This window comes from Oncorhynchus clarkii, chromosome 18 (assembly GCF_045791955.1).
Source record: "Oncorhynchus clarkii lewisi isolate Uvic-CL-2024 chromosome 18, UVic_Ocla_1.0, whole genome shotgun sequence".
Classification (NCBI taxonomy): domain Eukaryota; kingdom Metazoa; phylum Chordata; class Actinopteri; order Salmoniformes; family Salmonidae; genus Oncorhynchus; species Oncorhynchus clarkii.
This window is the reverse complement of record NC_092164.1, coordinates 6,744,307-6,761,828: the sequence shown is the minus strand read 5'-3', so window position 1 is coordinate 6,761,828 and position 17,522 is coordinate 6,744,307. Positions and strand designations below refer to the sequence as shown.

At 44.0% G+C, this 17,522-nt stretch overlaps 1 protein-coding gene across 2 annotated transcripts in view; it reads left to right on the top strand.

Moving 5' to 3' along the window:
- The window catches only part of LOC139372934 (myc box-dependent-interacting protein 1-like), a 40,561-nt gene that overhangs the window by 22,061 nt on the left and 978 nt on the right, over positions 1–17,522 (top strand). For both annotated transcript variants that reach the window (XM_071112813.1, XM_071112812.1), the window contains 6 exons: positions 28–83; positions 1,235–1,273; positions 2,923–2,971; positions 16,863–16,901; positions 17,065–17,118; positions 17,336–17,437. In XM_071112813.1, coding sequence (XP_070968914.1) covers positions 28–83; positions 1,235–1,273; positions 2,923–2,971; positions 16,863–16,901; positions 17,065–17,118; positions 17,336–17,437 — 339 coding nt within the window. The remainder of the gene's footprint in view (positions 1–27; positions 84–1,234; positions 1,274–2,922; positions 2,972–16,862; positions 16,902–17,064; positions 17,119–17,335; positions 17,438–17,522) is intronic.

Here is a 17,522-nt window from a genome sequence, read left to right as displayed (position 1 = left end):
GACTTCCTCCAATCTTTCTGTTTGCAGCTGAACCAGGACCTGAATGATGTCATGACCAAACTGGATGAGCAGAGGCTAGCCAAGTGAGTGAGACTTGACATGATACCAATGTGTTGCGATTACCAGTGGACTATTGTACATATGATAGTGTTCATCTATGGCGTACCTGTCTACTTTGCCCCACTGTTATATGTACCTGTACAATCTACCTCTGTCTGGTGCACCTTTTAGGAACTTTATGGTAATTGTAGAGAAATATAAAATCAAATGTATTTATATAGCCCTTCGTACATCAGCTGATATCTCAAAGTGCTGTACAGAAACCCAGCCTAAAACCCCAAACATCAAGCAATGCAGGTGTAGAAGCACGGTGGCTAGGAAAAACTCCCTAGAAAGGCCAAAACCTAGGAAGAAACCTAGAGAGGAACCAGGCTATGTGGGGTGGCCAGTCCTCTTCTGGCTGTGCCGGGTGGAGATTATAACAGAACATGGCCAATAAGGTCCAATGCAATGCATACACAGGGTTGGGCAGTAACGGATTACATGACGACACAGCGAATGTGTTTGATGGATTGTGGGGAAAGAGCAGGAATAGGTTTTTGTAGGCTACAGTCCAAGCTATGTCTTCCAATGGAGCGACTGCTGTCGGCATCCAAAGATGATCCAACTTGAATAAACGCTTGGAGGTAAGAATGACAGCAGTGGTGTAGTGTAATTTGATACGGATATCACTTATTATTGATCAAAGCATGCCATTCCATGAGCGCAGCATTTATTTTTCAACTCAAATCAATGAGCCCAATCAGTCCTCCATGACAACAGAGTAGGGTTGGCTAATAAGTCCTTAGTTTTGGTGCTCAGATAAAACAATTTGGCTAATCTATACTTCCATATTTTCAAGTCCTATTCTTTCCGATCAAGAGGTATAACATTTATTGGAATGACTGGAATTCTGATAGAATTTGGTTCATGATGTAAGGATATAATTAAATCTTATTATTATCTGTAGTAGAAAGCGATGGGTTAGAAGAAGCCTACATAACCAACCCATAAAGTAAATTGTAACATCCATATATGGCCAGCTATGTAAACTTTTAACATTGATTTACGTCGTTCAATTGGCAACATACATTTTTGTCTTCTTCTAATGCCTCTTAAGGGGAAATTAATCTAAAAGTAACGGAATGTAATCAGATTACGTTACACCCCCCCCCCCCCCCCCCCCCCCCTACAGAAAGGCAGGTAAAGACTGGAAGCCTGGACCCAAGAAGAGGTAATGGACCTGACTGGGAGTGACCAGTATGACAGTTTATATGTGCCTGTGTGTGTCCTTCTGCATGGTGCAGTTAGATACTGACTGGGAATAAAGGACTTGTTGGAAACTACAACTCCCTACTACATCACACAGTTCAGCATGATCTGGTTTATAAAGAGCTTGTTGGAAACTACAACTCCCTACTACATCACAGTTCGGCAGCACTATGTGCTCACAGAAAAAAAGAAAGAAATGGAATTAAAATAATTGAACTGAAGTTGGTGAATTATTTATTTAAAAACCAATAAATAACCGTCATTTTGGTTAATTGCACAGCACTAGTCACTCTGCATGGTGCAGTTCCATACTGAGTGAGAATAAAGGATTGGAGGACTCAAAACAGGATGTATACAGACCTTTAGTTGTCCAAGTGAACCGTCATCTGTCAAGTAGTGCATGGAGTTCTGCTGTGTGCTTGGACATTCATGGGTGTTCCGGTAGTTCTCAGTCTGAGAGTCCGTGTGTTTCAGGTCAGGCACTCCTCTGCATGACCGCAGCATGGCGTTTGAGGAAGCCTTGTGTTGTGAGTTGGTGTCTCATGCCGCAGCAACGTCCCCAAATAGTTTTTGCTCTGAGCTGTGTATTTGTGAAGTACTACGCACAGTCTTGTTATATATTATTAATAAAGAATGGTTTGTTTGGCATATGCTCATTCTCCCTGCTAAAATGGGCCTGTACACACAGATCATTTAATATACTTCTCAGCCCCTTGCTCCCATCTTGTGGTCTTGGTGGATGGTGCAGACTGTTGACTACACAGTAGGGCACACTGTAACAAAAAGTTTTGCGACAAAAATAACGAACGTCTGTGTTCTTATCAGAAAAGTTCAATGGTTGTACCAACGCATTTCACCCCGTTTCAAAATGTTTTCTCTTACGCACACCAGTTGACCCTGTTCTGCTTTCCCATGGTGATACAGGGGGACAGTCTGTGCTAAAAAAACTAATCGGCGCGGCCGCCACCAGATAGTCAGACCTTCACCACTGTGGATGACTGAAACTGATACGCTGCTACATCTTTGCCCGTTGTACTATCATCTTAGTGAATCGCCCGCACGTTGCTCCAACACAACTGAGGTCATTGTCCCCCCTCTCGTTCTCTCTCCTCCTCTTCCCTCTCTCGTTCTCTCTCCTCCTCTGCCCCCCTCTCGTTCTCTCTCCTCCTCTGCCCCCCTCTCGTTCTCTCTCCTCCTCTGCCCCCTCTTGTTCTCTCTCCTCCTGTGCCCCCTCTCGTTCTCTCTACTCTTCCCTCTGTCGTTCTCTCTCCTCCTCTGCCCCCTCTGTCGTTCTCTCTCCTCCTCTGCCCCCTCTCGTTCTCTCTCCTCCTCTGCCCCCCTCTCGTTCTCTCTCCTCCTCTGCCCCCCTCACGTTCTCTCTCCTCCTCTGCCCCCCTCTCGTTCTCTCTCCTCCTCTGCCCCCCTCTCGTTCTCTCTCCTCGTCTGCCCCCTCTCTCGTTCTCTCCTCCTCTACCCTCTTTATTTTCTACTTTCTCCTTCCTAGAAAAATTAATACAGTAAAATGTTCTCTCTCTACTGAACACAACCAGGACATCTTCATCATGGCATGATATGGGAGTCAGTCAGTAATTCTCCCTTTTTCTTTCCCAGTGAGGCAGCCGCCGCCAACCACAGCGTTACCCCAGACGCTGCACCCAAGGTAAGGCTCCCTCATACAGGGGCTGTAAAGTGTCTGACTGTCTCTGTGTTTGTCTTGAGTGACTGGGGTTTGTGTGTTGATGAACGAGTGTCATTTTCAGAAGCGTGGGTCAGAAATGTGAGTGTGTGTGGGGGAAATCTTGAGTTTAAGGTCTGGAGTATTTTTATGGTGTTGAATTCAAGAGGGTGGAAAAAGGAGTGGACGGTACAATTGCGAGCACACACAGTTGCTAACATTCTCTTCAGGAAAACTCCCAAAGCGAGAGATGAAACTAACCCAGAGCATGTTGAATGGAGAGTTTCTCTCCATTGGTTTGATAGACATGTGCTCTTCTAACATAGAAGGAAGCCTCATAGACACCACTTACAGACTAGGGCTGGATCCAATCCATGGCGCGTTGTAGAGCAGCGCATTGCACTTGATTTCTAAAGGTAATTTACGCTTGAGCCAACATGGAGGGTGAGCCAACATGAGCAGCGTTAACAGTAAACACAATCTCCAGGAATGTCAGGGAAATTGCCTTGAAAAGGCACATTGTCGTCTGTCCAGAGCGCTGCTCCATGACACGCCTTGGATTGGATACCAGCCCAGGTAACAGTAACCTACTATTACTAGTGTGCTGGTGTGTTTTACTAACCTGTGTGCTGTGTCTCCCTCACTACTGTTGCATGTGTGTACATACTTCCGTGGATCCTCCAGACGAGGCCGGCGCCCCCTGGACCCGCCCCTGTACGCCCGCCCCCCAGCCCCAGACCCTCGTTGACTCCAGCTCCAGACACGCAACAGGACATAATCTTGTTCGATGGTGAAGCCCTGGTTCCCGACGCTAACACAACCGCACCGTCACAGGCAACCGCACCGTCACAGGCAACCACTCCGTCACAGCCGCAGGTCAGATGATGTCATAATGTCCCCTCAGGCTTCCATCAACATCATACCCTCAGTGTCAACTCAGACGGCTCATAGGTTCTAGCCTAGGGATGGTCTGGTCTCCCACCTCCTCTACCCCCTTGTTTTCCTAGGGATGATCTGGTCTACCACCTCCTCTACCCCCTTGTTTCCCTAGGGATGGTCTGGTCTCCCACCTCCTCTACCTCCATGTTTTCCTAGGGATGATCTGGTCTACCACCTCCTCTACCCCCTTGTTTTCCTAGGGATGGTCTGGTCTCCCACCTCCTCTACCTCCATGTTTTCCTAGGGATGATCTGGTCTACCACCTCTACCCCCTTGTTTTCCTAGGGATGGTCTGGCCTCCCACGTCCTCTACCTCCATGTTTTCAGCTTGCCCTTTCTGATGATCTCACCTCCTTTCATTCTCTGGTCAGTCCCTCACCCTCTTCATCCATCCTCTCCTCACCCTCTTCATCCATCCTCCACCTACTTTTTCACCTGCCTATCCATATCTCTGCAACTATTACAGCTGGTAACACCACACGAGTCATCTCCAGGGCCTTCCCAGTAATCCCAGTGCTTATCTTCCGTGTGTGTGTATGTGTGTGTGTTTGGCCCCAGCAGGGGTTATTAACCTGCTCCATATGGACCTGGATGTACTATTGCAGGCCGCCACTTCTCCGGCACCCAAAGTTGGTGTGTCTCCCCATTGGTCAGGCAGCAAGGTCACCAGGTTCAGGGGTCAGTCAGACACAGGCTTGTGGTCCTGGTGGTTTGAACTCTTCCCCTCGTTCAGTGCACAGTCTTTGCATGCTATGCATGGATTCACTCAATGCATGCAAGGGACGAATTGACAGCTTTCCTCACATGCCAGTAAGACTGACAGACTGGGGACAGACGGACACGGACAAGACAGACACACTGACAGACTGGGGACAGACAGTGTGTCTCTTCAGTCCAACCACCGAGATGGAATACTCTCCATTATTGCAGCATTACCAACAGTCAGGCCACTGAACTTATTCATCAACATTTGTTCCAGTTGACCCAAAGGCAGATTGATGCTCTATTAGATGCTATCATATTATACACAAAACCCTGAGAGGATCATAAGACACATGTACACAGTTCACAAATGGAGAGTGGTTAATATGGCATACAAACAGAGTTCACACTTAAACAGATGAACTTACTGGCTAGTTTCATTTATTTACCCAAGAGCGCATATAGCTAGCTTCATCTATGCCTTTTTATGTTTTTCTGTGCCTATATCATATGTGGTCTATTGGATAACAGCAGAATCATTTGGGCTTTTTTCTGGACTTGGGCTCATTAAATGTGGTCAATGTAGGGCTCATTAAATGTGGTCAATGTAGGGCTCATTAAATGTGGTCAATGTAGGGCTCATTAAATGTGGTTAATGTAGGGCTCATTAAATGTATTTACTATATGTCTCTTTAAATGTGGTTAATGTAGGGCTTCATTAAATGTGGTTAATGTAGGGCTCATTAAATGTATTAATGTCTCATCAGGCTCAGGTAGCATCAGGTCTGAATGTTCATGCTGATCAAAGCTCTAATCAAATCCAGATATTTATATGCTTTGGAATGTCACTTCCGGTTTCCTGGCGGGAAATACCCCAGAGAAAACAACATATTTATTCTCGGTTAATCACAATTACGGCCTACCAAAAGGCCTCCTGCGGGGGCTGGGATTAAAAATATAGGACAAAACTACATAAAGAGAGGCCTAAGTCAACAACATAGCATGTCACAACAACATAGCAAACTAGTGCCATTTGATGAATGTAAATAGACATCTGTTACAAAACACCAAAAAGTTTGCCTAATGAAGTTCATCAATTGCCATTGATTGGGTCTACATTTAATTGATGCGCCTTGCTGACAATGTACCTTTTCTGTAGCCTGAAAAGTCGTAATATGTATGTAGCCTATTGGATAACAGCAAAATCATTTAATATATGTCTCATCAGGCTCAGGGAGCATCAGGTTGGAATTTGGATGCTGATCAAATCCAGATATTTATATTGTTAGGTTCTAAATAAAGAGTAAAAACTCAGTAAAGCTCAAACCGTTTATTCACCCAATGGGTCAGACTGCCGAACAGAGCATGTCTCCTTCTACTCTTTTAAGCGTTGCATCTCTATTGCTAGGCAGGAAGTTAAGTGACGTGGGTAATAAACTGTTCCTTCTCCCTTAATGTGACCTGACCTGGGCCCCCCATTCCTCACTAATCCACAGCTCTCCACCCTTATCAGTGACTGCAACCATGTGATTGCCTTTCATTTACTCAGAAACATTCTAAGTCCCTGGCTCATATCCAACCTTAATTGACTCCACCATATACATTTCTCCTACAGATGCCATTTAGCTTCTGGTGTAGAAACCAGACTGTGGCCCTTCTCATTTCCATAGGATACCTGATGATTAACAATATTTCAAGTTTAGAAGTCAGAACCCATCAGTTCCCCCTTTTTGAACATTACCTTCATACTGTTCAACATTTATATAAACTTGGAAATGACTTAATGAACAAACAATGACATGATTTAACATTCACAGTTGATTATGTTTACAAATCCAAGACTTATGGCCTCTGTTCTATAATCACACTGCACACTCTTATTTACATCTCTCGTCAGACAACAGAATGACATTTTAGCTTCCGGTTCCTAAGAGAGTTATAGCATAAGACTTGAAAAGCAAAAATAAACAAAACATAACACTGTGAGCTATGCATCATTATATATGCAAAGAAAAACCAAAGTTTGATAACATGACAATTCCCACTCTCTCTTCACCTGACTCTATGCCTTCAGGATACTTTTCTGCTGGGTTCCACAAAAATGAAGGCCCTAAAAAAACCTCCTCATGTTTTCACCCAGTCTTCCCCCGTCTGGCCACAGGTTCCAAGAGGCGTTCTCAAGCCATGTCATTTTCACTTTGCTCCCCATCTCCTTCCTCCTCCATGGCCATCATAACATTTGATCTTGATCAGTCGGTGGAACTCTGGGGCCATTAAGTGAACAATTGCTTCAGTTCCATTGTGGCAGCAATGATACCAGAAATTTGATACAAGATCAAATGTTATGTCAATATTATGTTCTCCAAATTGTTAATTAAAAAAAAAAAAATCACAATCTTTGATATTTGGCGGAAAGTTTACAGAGCTCATTTTGGTGTAATCGAATTTGACGTGTGCGAGAATGGCGCCTTTCGAAAGCATTGTGGGTATCGCTTCTCGGCCTTTTGGTCAAGATCAAGAGCAAGATCGAGTGCATTTCGCGCGGGAACCTCAAGGTGGTGCGGCGTCGTCGTCGGCCACGTCACAGTCAGCGGCTGCTGGACTGAAGAATACGCTTTGATTTCAATGGACAGCAAAGGATAATTTGATGGAGAGAGTTCGTTTTGGAAAGGAAGTTCTGTTTGGACCTCTACGCCTGACAGCAGACGATGTGCACTGCCTGCAACAGAACACACCCGAGAAGTTCTACGATGTGTCTTTCTACACCATCACCCGGCTGGAGGAGGTAAGAGGGCTCTTCCGTGCGAACGCGACAGCACCCGCCCTCGTGGATTTTAAAGTTGAGTCCATGTGTAGGCACAATATGAGGGTGCTAACGGTGCCTATGTTCAACCCCTGGGTCACTGAATAAACTTTAGTGTGCTACCTCAGCCGGTACGTGACCATCTTGCCAGGAGTGAGAGACATTAAGGCATCTGGACAGGGAAGAGGCAGTTTCATGTGCTGCTAAAGGAGGACGAGAGCGGCCATGATGGATACCGCCATCCTCCTGCTTCTTTTTCCATCGGTGCAGACAGGGGCTACCTCATGTATGCTGGACAGCCTCGTTTCTGCAGGAAGTGTAGCACGTACGGGCACCTCGCGGATGCCTGCACACAGACAAGGTGCAGAAACTGTGGGATTATTGGACATATAATGAAGGATTGCACCGTGCCAAAGCGCTGCAGTTTGTGCAACTCGGAGGACCACCTGTTCCGTCACTGCCCGAAGGCAGTCCCCTCTTACACCAGAGCGGAGAGCGGGAAAAGACCAGATGAGGGAGAAGGCATGGAACTACGCGCTATTGAGGAGGTTGTGGATGAGCTAGTGATGGAGAGAGAACTGCGAGAGTCAGAGGAGAGCGGGAGTGAGACGCCATCAGCATCTCACGAGGAGAGAGGAGAAACGGACAGCAGTTGGAACAAGCAAGTGGAGGAGGAGAAGGGAGAGCCCACCGCGCCCTCGGCTACCGAGAGCTGGATAACGGTGAGAGAGAGGAGGAAGTGTTCGGTGAAAAGGAAGCAGATGAGCCCTGTTTCCCCACTCATCCGCATGGAGGCGACGGAGTAGTCCGTTTTGGGGGGAAATCGCTTCAGTTGTTTTGAAAGCGGGAAGTCTGAGGAGAAAAGCGAGGGAAACCTGGGCAGCGCAGAGGAGACTCTGCTATCCCTGTCAGGCGCGGCCTCCATCGAGAGCAGCGGTCTGGCACCCAGTGGGGTTCCAGCACCCACACAGATGGAGGGGGAGCATGAGGAGGAGGACAGTGTTTTCCCGACCCCTATCTTGGTGGACAGTCCTCCGACTGGAGACCATCGTTTCCCAGACAGGCCGCCTAATGAGTTAATGTACTTAAAGTGAGTTTGGAAAATAATGTCATAATTAGATAGTTGTCTTTTTCCCTCTATCTCATGTCGTCTATTATTAACCTCGCTAGCATCAATGTTAGAGGGCTTAGGAACCCAGTTAAAAGGGAGACTGTTTTTTCCCATTTGTCCTCCATTCGCTTCTCTGTGTTTTTTACAAGAAGTACATTTAAAAGATCAAAATGACGTGGAGAGGTTTGCGCGGGAATGGGTTCAGGGAGAGTCGAGGTGGAGTGTCGGAGGGGTGCATTCTACAGGGGTTGGTGTTCTATGTGGGAATAGGGATTTAAAAATAGTAGGAAGTTTTTCGGCAGTACACAGGTTTTAATAGTAGATATCGATTGGAAGGGTAAATGTTTTAGATTTATTAATGTATATGCACCATCGACACCCAAGGAAAGGAGGGAAATGCTTAACGACCTAGACGCTATTTTTATGAGACAGACAGACAGGAGTTTATGGGGGGAGATTTTAATGTGTCATATGACCGAGGTAATCTAGGCGGCCATCTTGTAAAAAGTCTTATAGGTAAATATAATTTGGTTGATACTTATAGAATGGCGCATGCGGATGATCCCGGTTTCACTTGGGGAAACAGCAGGGGCTCGAGGAGCCGAATAGATTATCTGTTTGTTCCGCGTGAACTCCGTGTGTCCTCCGCGTGCGTTACACCGGTATTTTATTCGGACCACAGTTGCCTGTCTGTGACAGTAGAATTAAAAACAATTGAATTTGGAAAAGGGTATTGGAAAATTAATAACGGCATTTTACACGACAAAACTTTTGGGACAAGATTCAGGTCTTTTTTCCAGGGCTGTGTAGCTATGAAACCTTTTTATTCTACTGTCATAGAGTGGTGGAAGAGCACAAAATTAAGAATCAAGAGTTTTATTCAGAATTTTTGCAAAGACAAAGTACGTAATAACCACAAAGAATTTCATAAATTACAGAATTAACTAAAAGATCTACACATCCAAGGAAATGTAAATGGTGGTGGATTAGATAAAGACAAATTGTGTATCCTGCTGAAAAAGCAGCACACATTATTTGAAAAGAAAGCTCGAGACTTCATTTTTAAAAGTCAGCAAGATAAATGGGAAAATGATGAGAAGTGTTCGGCATATTTTTTCAAACAAATTAAACCACGGGGAAAGAGGAGGACTATTTCAGCTTTATTGGACCAAGATGGGGAGATGGTTGAGGATGGAGATGGCATGCTTGGTGTCGCTACACACCACTTTTCTCAGCTATTTCAAAAACAAACTATTGATTATGAGAAGGGGACCATTTATTTTATTTTTTTTAATGCGTGGATGTGCAGATACCTTTCGATATTAAGGACCAATTAGAAGGGGAAGTGAAATTAGATGACATTTATGACACTGAAGAGCATGAAAGATAAAAGTACCAGGAGTGGATGGGCTCTCTAAAGAGTTTTACATAGTTTTTTGGGATATAATTGGATGTCATCTGTTGGAAGTGTTTAGAGGTATATTTGGTTTGGAGCATATGGGAGTTTCGATGTGTGAGAGGGGTAATCTCTCTACTGTATAAAAAGGGAGACCAAGACATTAGCAAATTGGAGATCTTTAACAATGTTGTGTGTTGACTATAAATTATTAAGCAAAGCCGTAACTAATCACCTATCTTCTGCCATGGCATATGTTGTTGGTTTAGACCAAACATGTGGTGTGGTGGGGAGAAGATTAACCTGGAACTTGCAATTGCACAGAGACGTTCAAGCCTATTTAGAGGAAAGGCACCTGCCAGCTATTATTGTGAATTTGGACCAGGAAAAAGCTTTTGACATGGTAAACCATGAGTTTTTATTTAGAATTATGGAAAAATTTGGTTTTGGAAATAATTTTATGAAATGGGTAAAAATTCTGTATAGTAATGTGGGTAGCAGGGTAAATATTAATGGGAATATTGGAAATGTTATCAAACAATTACGAGGTGTCAGACAGGGTGACCCTCTATCTGCTCTATTGTATGTTTTATATATTGAACCTTTCGCATGCGCAATTAGGACAAATTATAACATCAAAAGGCATCATTTTACCTGGAGGGGATATGCTAAAAATATCGCAATATGCGGACGACACAGTTTTATATTTACAAGACGACCTGAGCTTGAAAGAGTCTATCAAAGTCATTGATGAATTCTCTGTTGCGTCTGGGTCGAAGATAAACAAGAGTTAAACAGAAATAAAATATTTGGGACAGTGGAAAAGGAGAACGGACCAGTTATGTGGTTTGACTGTGTGCACAGGACCAATGGTAGTGCTCGGCATATTTTTCGGAAATTAAATTAAAGATGACATGTTTAATTGGAAAGAAAAACTATTATCAATTAATAAAATATTGCGACTGTGGAAAGTCAGGCGACTATCCTTTAGTGGGAAGGTGTTAGTGCTGAAGGCGGACATTCTGCCTTCATTACTTCACCTTGCCTATGTGTTTACCATGCCGGTGTCACTTAAGAAAAACTTTCATACGGGTACTGTTTAATTTCTGTTGGGGGAGATATGAGTACATCCGTAGAGATCGGATGTACCAGCCTATAGAAGCTGGTGGAAGGGATTTCCCTCATATTCCTCTCACGCTAGATGCGTTCAATTGGTTCAATTTATAAAACAGGAAGTTTAGAAAAGAATACAATTCGAAATAGATACGTGGGGCATCGTATCAGTTAAACAGAGATGGAAAGGGATTTCCATCATTGTAAATGTTTTTATAGCATATACAGTGCCTTGCGAAAGTATTCGGCCCCCTTGAACTTTGCGACCTTTTGCCACATTTCAGGCTTCAAACATAAAGATATAAAACTGTATTATTTTGTGAAGAATCAACAACAAGTGGGACACAATCATGAAGTGGAACGACATTTATTGGATATTTCAAACTTTTTTAACAAATCAAAAACTGAAAAATTGGGCGTGCAAAATTATTCAGCCCCCTTAAGTTAATACTTTGTAGCGCCACCTTTTGCTGCGATTACAGCTGTAAGTCGCTTGGGGTATGTCTCTATCAGTTTTGCACATCGAGACACTGAAGTTTTTTCCCATTCCTCCTTGCAAAACAGCTCGAGCTCAGTGAGGTTGGATGGAGAGCATTTGTGAACAGCAGTTTTCAGTTCTTTCCACAGATTCTCGATTGGATTCAGGTCTGGACTTTGACTTGGCCATTCTAACACCTGGATATGTTTATTTTTGAACCATTCCATTGTAGATTTTGCTTTATGTTTTGGATCATTGTCTTGTTGGAAGACAAATCTCCGTCCCAGTCTCAGGTCTTTTGCAGACTCCATCAGGTTTTCTTCCAGAATGGTCCTGTATTTGGCTCCATCCATCTTCCCATCAATTTTTACCATCTTCCCTGTCCCTGCTGAAGAAAAGCAGGCCCAAACCATGATGCTGCCACCACCATGTTTGACAGTGGGGATGGTGTGTTCAGCTGTGTTGCTTTTACGCCAAACATAACGTTTTGCATTGTTGCCAAAAAGTTAAATTTTGGTTTCATCTGACCAGAGCACCTTCTTCCACATGTTTGGTGTGTCTCCCAGGTGGCTTGTGGCAAACTTTAAACGACACTTTTTATGGATATCTTTAAGAAATGGCTTTCTTCTTGCCACTCTTCCATAAAGGCCAGATTTGTGCAATATACGACTGATTGTTGTCCTATGGACAGAGTCTCCCACCTCAGCTGTAGATCTCTGCAGTTCATCCAGAGTGATCATGGGCCTCTTGGCTGCATCTCTGATCAGTCTTCTCCTTGTATGAGCTGAAAGTTTAGAGGGACGGCCAGGTCTTGGTAGATTTGCAGTGGTCTGATACTCCTTCCATTTCAATATTATCGCTTGCACAGTGCTCCTTGGGATGTTTAAAGCTTGGGAAATCTTTTTGTATCCAAATCCGGCTTTAAACTTCTTCACAACAGTATCTCGGACCTGCCTGGTGTGTTCCTTGTTCTTCATGATGCTCTCTGCGCTTTTAACGGACCTCTGAGACTATCACAGTGCAGGTGCATTTATACTTAGACTTGATTACACACAGGTGGATTGTATTTATCATCATTAGTCATTTAGGTCAACATTGGATCATTCAGAGATCCTCACTGAACTTCTGGAGAGAGTTTGCTGCACTGAAAGTAAAGGGGCTGAATAATTTTGCACGCCCAATTTTTCAGTTTTTGATTTGTTAAAAAAGTTTGAAATATCCAATAAATGTCGTTCCACTTCATGATTGTGTCCCACTTGTTGTTGATTCTTCACAAAAAAATACAGTTTTATATCTTTGTTTGAAGCCTGAAATGTGACAAAAGGTCGCAAAGTTCAAGGGGGCCGAATACTTTCGCAAGGCACTGTATTTATATATTTATGCGTGTGTGTTATTTGCAGTCACTAAATCATGATCAAAACTGGAAGTACAACTATCCAAAGCTGCAGAATTATGGGTAATTACTCACCTTTTATGCATATATCACCAAACAATTTCAAACTAATTTGATTCCTGGTTAATTCATGATATCACAATCTATTCCATGTATTCAATACATAGGCTGGTTTGCTCATAGTTCTGTAGACTATCCTTTTGTGTACAGAAACACAATCCACAACAGAAATCAGTAAAGCTGAATACAATGAGGTAACACAACTGATATGAATGTATAATCCTCAATCCACACCAAAGCAAAACTCTAATGGAAGGTCACATGTAGGAGATGACATAGGAGTCAGCCAAAGTTACTTAGAAGTAGTCCAACTTCATTCTCTGCATCTCTGAAAGTGATTTATTGAGCATTTGTAAAATAACAGGAAAATATTCCACCCTAGTCTGGTGGTTAAAAGGTGTTTAGCTGAATCCTTTATATAAAGTTTATAAAGTTCTTCCCTAGTGTAGTTCCTAGTTGACAGTTGCCATGGTTACACAGCTTTTTCTAATCTCATCTGGTCTCTCATCTCTTATTGCCTCACGGAAGGCGGCTTCCTGGGACTTATGGGAGGTAAGCACTTCCTGTATTTTCCCTCTCCAGCCCTCCTGATTGCTCTCCATGTTTGGGAAAAGTATACTTAAGGGTGGTACACGCATTACGTGAGGGCTGTGACCTGTTAAGTGGCCAGTTCGAATCCAAGTTGCAACTATACCCAACATAGTAAACTGAGTGACTGAACAAAAAGCTTTAAATATGTGACAAAACAATTCTGGTGCTTCCCTCCCTTGTGACACAGTAGACTAGACACTGGGATATAAACCAGAAGGTCACAGGTTCTAATCTGGGCAATACCCTCCTCCCTAGTGACACAGTAGACTAGACACTGGGATATAAACCAGAAGGTCACAGGTTCTAATCTGGGCAATACCCTCCTCCCTAGTGACACAGTAGACTAGACACTGGGATATAAACCAGAAGGTCACAGGTTCTAATCTGGGCAATACCCTCCTCCCTAGTGACACAGTAGACTAGACACTGGGATATAAACCAGAAGGTCACAGGTTCTAATCTGGGCAATACCCTTTCTCAAAAAAATATTGCCATTTGGCCACTTCTTATAACAAGCATAACTTTGTCTTACAGGATTGTTCCCCGTTTCTGTTTTTAAAATCTACACTAGTAGAATCACTCACCATATTCTACTATAATTTTATTAGTCAAGCAGGTATGTTCCTTGTATGTTGTTTTAGGTGTTCTGAATAACAGCTCCATCAAAATTAGCAGAACACTTATGGTTCTATTCAATCTGAATCGCTGAAGCTTTACAGATCGTGTAACCAACTTCACATAGCCCCCCCAGAAGAAAGGCACACGGACACCCGCACTTCAGGGTGACTTGGTTTTTATCTGCAGTAAAAGATATCAAACAGTGATGACAGGCATTGACAGGACGTCACAGCCACACATTCACTGCTCTCAGAATATCTCTCTCAGACTCAATCCACAAAGTGATCGTATAGTATACATGCGTTGAGTTTAGAAAATATCAAAGACACAGAAAAGCATACCTGCAGTAAAAGATATCAAACGGTGATGATGGGCATTGACAGGACGTCACAGCCACACGTTCACTGGTTAGGTAGGACACAAGATATCTTTTAGATAGGAGCAACAGTAATGGTAATTAATCCATAAATACAGAGTACAACCCTTTTATATAAACATTTTAAAGGTGGTAAGAAAATAAACATTCACTTAATATTTCACTTAATGTCACCTGCTACCAAATCACCTGCTGGCAATAGCTAGCGTGACATTGTAGTGCAGTGACCAACGGTGCTAGTTAGCTAGTCATTAACATGGCTAGCTAAACCAGCAAAAACTTGGTTAACTTGCTGAAATAGGTTTTCAATGAATTAACGGCAAAATAAACATATACATAGCCACATTCGCTATTGACTTTAGGATATATGGACCAGTTTTCCAAAAACACCTGTGTTATACAGTTTTTATATAGACAGGAAAGAGAAAAGCATATTGGTCTGTCTGCTCCTCAGTCAGAGATATTCTGAGAGCAGGTTCGTGTCTCTTTCCTCTCTGTACCGTACTACAATGGCAGCAAATATTTTTATGAATTCAGTAACACACAATGAAAGGTCTACTTTATGTTCTTTGATGTCTACATTGCGCGTGAGGTTGATGGAAAATCTACATTTGTGATTTCCGTTTGAGCCGATATCATCAGCGTTCACCGTGAATGCAGTCTCCGCTAACGCGGGACATTGCCTTTAAATTTCAATCATGCTGTAGCGCTGAATTTCCACTATACAGATTAGAGGTCGACCGATTAAATCGGCATGGCCGATTAATTAGGGCCGATTTCAAGTTTTCATAATCGGTAATCTGCCTTTTTGGATGCCGATTATGACCGATTACATTGCAATCCATGACGAAACTCCGTGGCAGGCTGACCACCTGTTACGCGAGTGCATCGTCAAAAGGACCTAGTGGCTGCAATGAGCCAAGGTAAATTGCTATCTAGCATTAAATTTATCTTATAAAAAACAATCTTCACATAATCACTAGTTAACCTCGTAATATCATCAACCATGTGTAGTTAACTAGCTATTTTTTTGAGGCAAGCTGAAGTTCGAATAGGCAAGAATAAAGGAATCACGTTGGCTCCATTCGTTGCATTTATATCTACAAAGTTCGTATACTGAATGTGGCCATGGGCATTTGGGATAATTGTTTTGAATTTGTACTTTTATTCGGTGTTCTAGGATATTTCCTTTCAAGCATTTTCTTTGAAACATTAGTAGCAATAGGAATGTTCTTGGTTTGTTGGGTACCATATTCTGCAGACACTTGAATGGCGAGCTGATCTCTGGAAGCACTCACAGATCTCTCTCTTATCTTCTCTTGGTCTGTTATCCCTTATCCTACAATTCCTGCTTTTGACCCATGACCCCTTTATGCCCTGTGGCTTTTTGTCATCAAATCGTCGGTCCCATTCCAAATTCTCTGTTGCCCCACCCACGTGCACCTTGGCCACCCCTCTACCTGCCATACTGCCTCGCCCCCTTCCCTCCTCAGCCTGAACCCGAGCATCCCCCTGCAGCGGAGGAGCCCCAGCAGAACGACGACAAAGAGTCCCAGGAGACCAAGGCCGGCTGGGAGGAAGATAAGCTTGCAGCCAACCAGGGTGGCTGGGGCGATGATGAGACTGGGGTCGCCCCGAGCTGGGATACTGAAGGGACACAGGCTTCTCAAGCATGCTGGGACCAGGATGTGACCCAGACTGGGCATTCTCAGGGTGGCTGGGGCGATAACGGGGCCCAGGTAGGGGAAGAGGCTGCAGATGCTGCCTCTGATGGACAGGCAGGCTGGGGTGATGCGGGTGCCCAGGCTGGGTGGGCAGAGGAGCCAGCTGCAGACGGGCAGGTGGGCTGGGCTGAGTCTGGGCAGACTGGCTGGGCTGACTCAGAGCAGAGCGTGAGTAGGCGGGGAACGAGGAAGTACTGTAGGGGAGTGTAGATGTGCTATAGGTAGCGCTGGTAGATGGACAGGAGGTTCATTACAGTAGTGATGGGAGACCAAGGCTTCAGAAGGGTGTTGATCGTTGACTGGGACAAACAAACACCCTGTGATTGCCCCATCTGACAGGAGGTTGATGAAGTTTCAGTCTCCCATCTTTAGGATCCGTAGATAGATGGCATGGCTGTTGTGGCGGTCTGATGGTGACACATGTTGACAGATTGTGCCCGGGGAGAGTCTTTGTGCCTGGGTGTATGTATTCCTGTGAAGTCTTCATACCTGTATGTGTATGCTGATCTTTGTGGGGTGGGAGGGATACATGTCCATTGGGAATTCTCACCTCCCCTTTCTCTCCCTTCCAGACTGACACTGCTGTGGCAGCCGCTGCAGGGGCTGCAACTGTAAGTACTGGAGTAAATGGGCCATTCATATGTAGTACAAACATTGGGTCCCTGGCATATCACTCCCTCTACAGTGTGACGTAACCATTGTAGAATTGATTGACCACTTAATATATTTCTCAGTATCAAATTAAGCATTTTCTCTGCTTATTTCTGAATCCAGACTGCGGTGACCAATGGGTCTTCTGAGGCGCTGCCGGCTGGAGTCATCTACAAGGTGAGCCCTTTGCTTGTCTTGTTTCTAGAGGACCGTAGAGACGGCTACTGAAAAGGGGTTGTTTGAACACCAAGTTTCAGGTTCATGGAGGAAGAAAACTCCAGCACACTAGTATTTTTCAATATTCTGCCAGCAATGGATCTTGGTTGTTGCGGTCAGTATATCTTAAATCAGGTAGCAATATCGCTGTGTGTGATGTCCAAAAAAATAAATTCAGGTCAAAGCCATGCATGACTATGCTGCCACCGATGGAGACGAGCTGGAGATGAAAGCAGGAGATGTTGTGCTGGTCCTGGCCTGGGAGAATCCTGATGAGCAGGTCGGTAGCCAGCCGCATTCTACCCCCACTGAGAACTATAACACGTTTTCACACGTGATTGGGTTACATCCTCTGATAACCCATG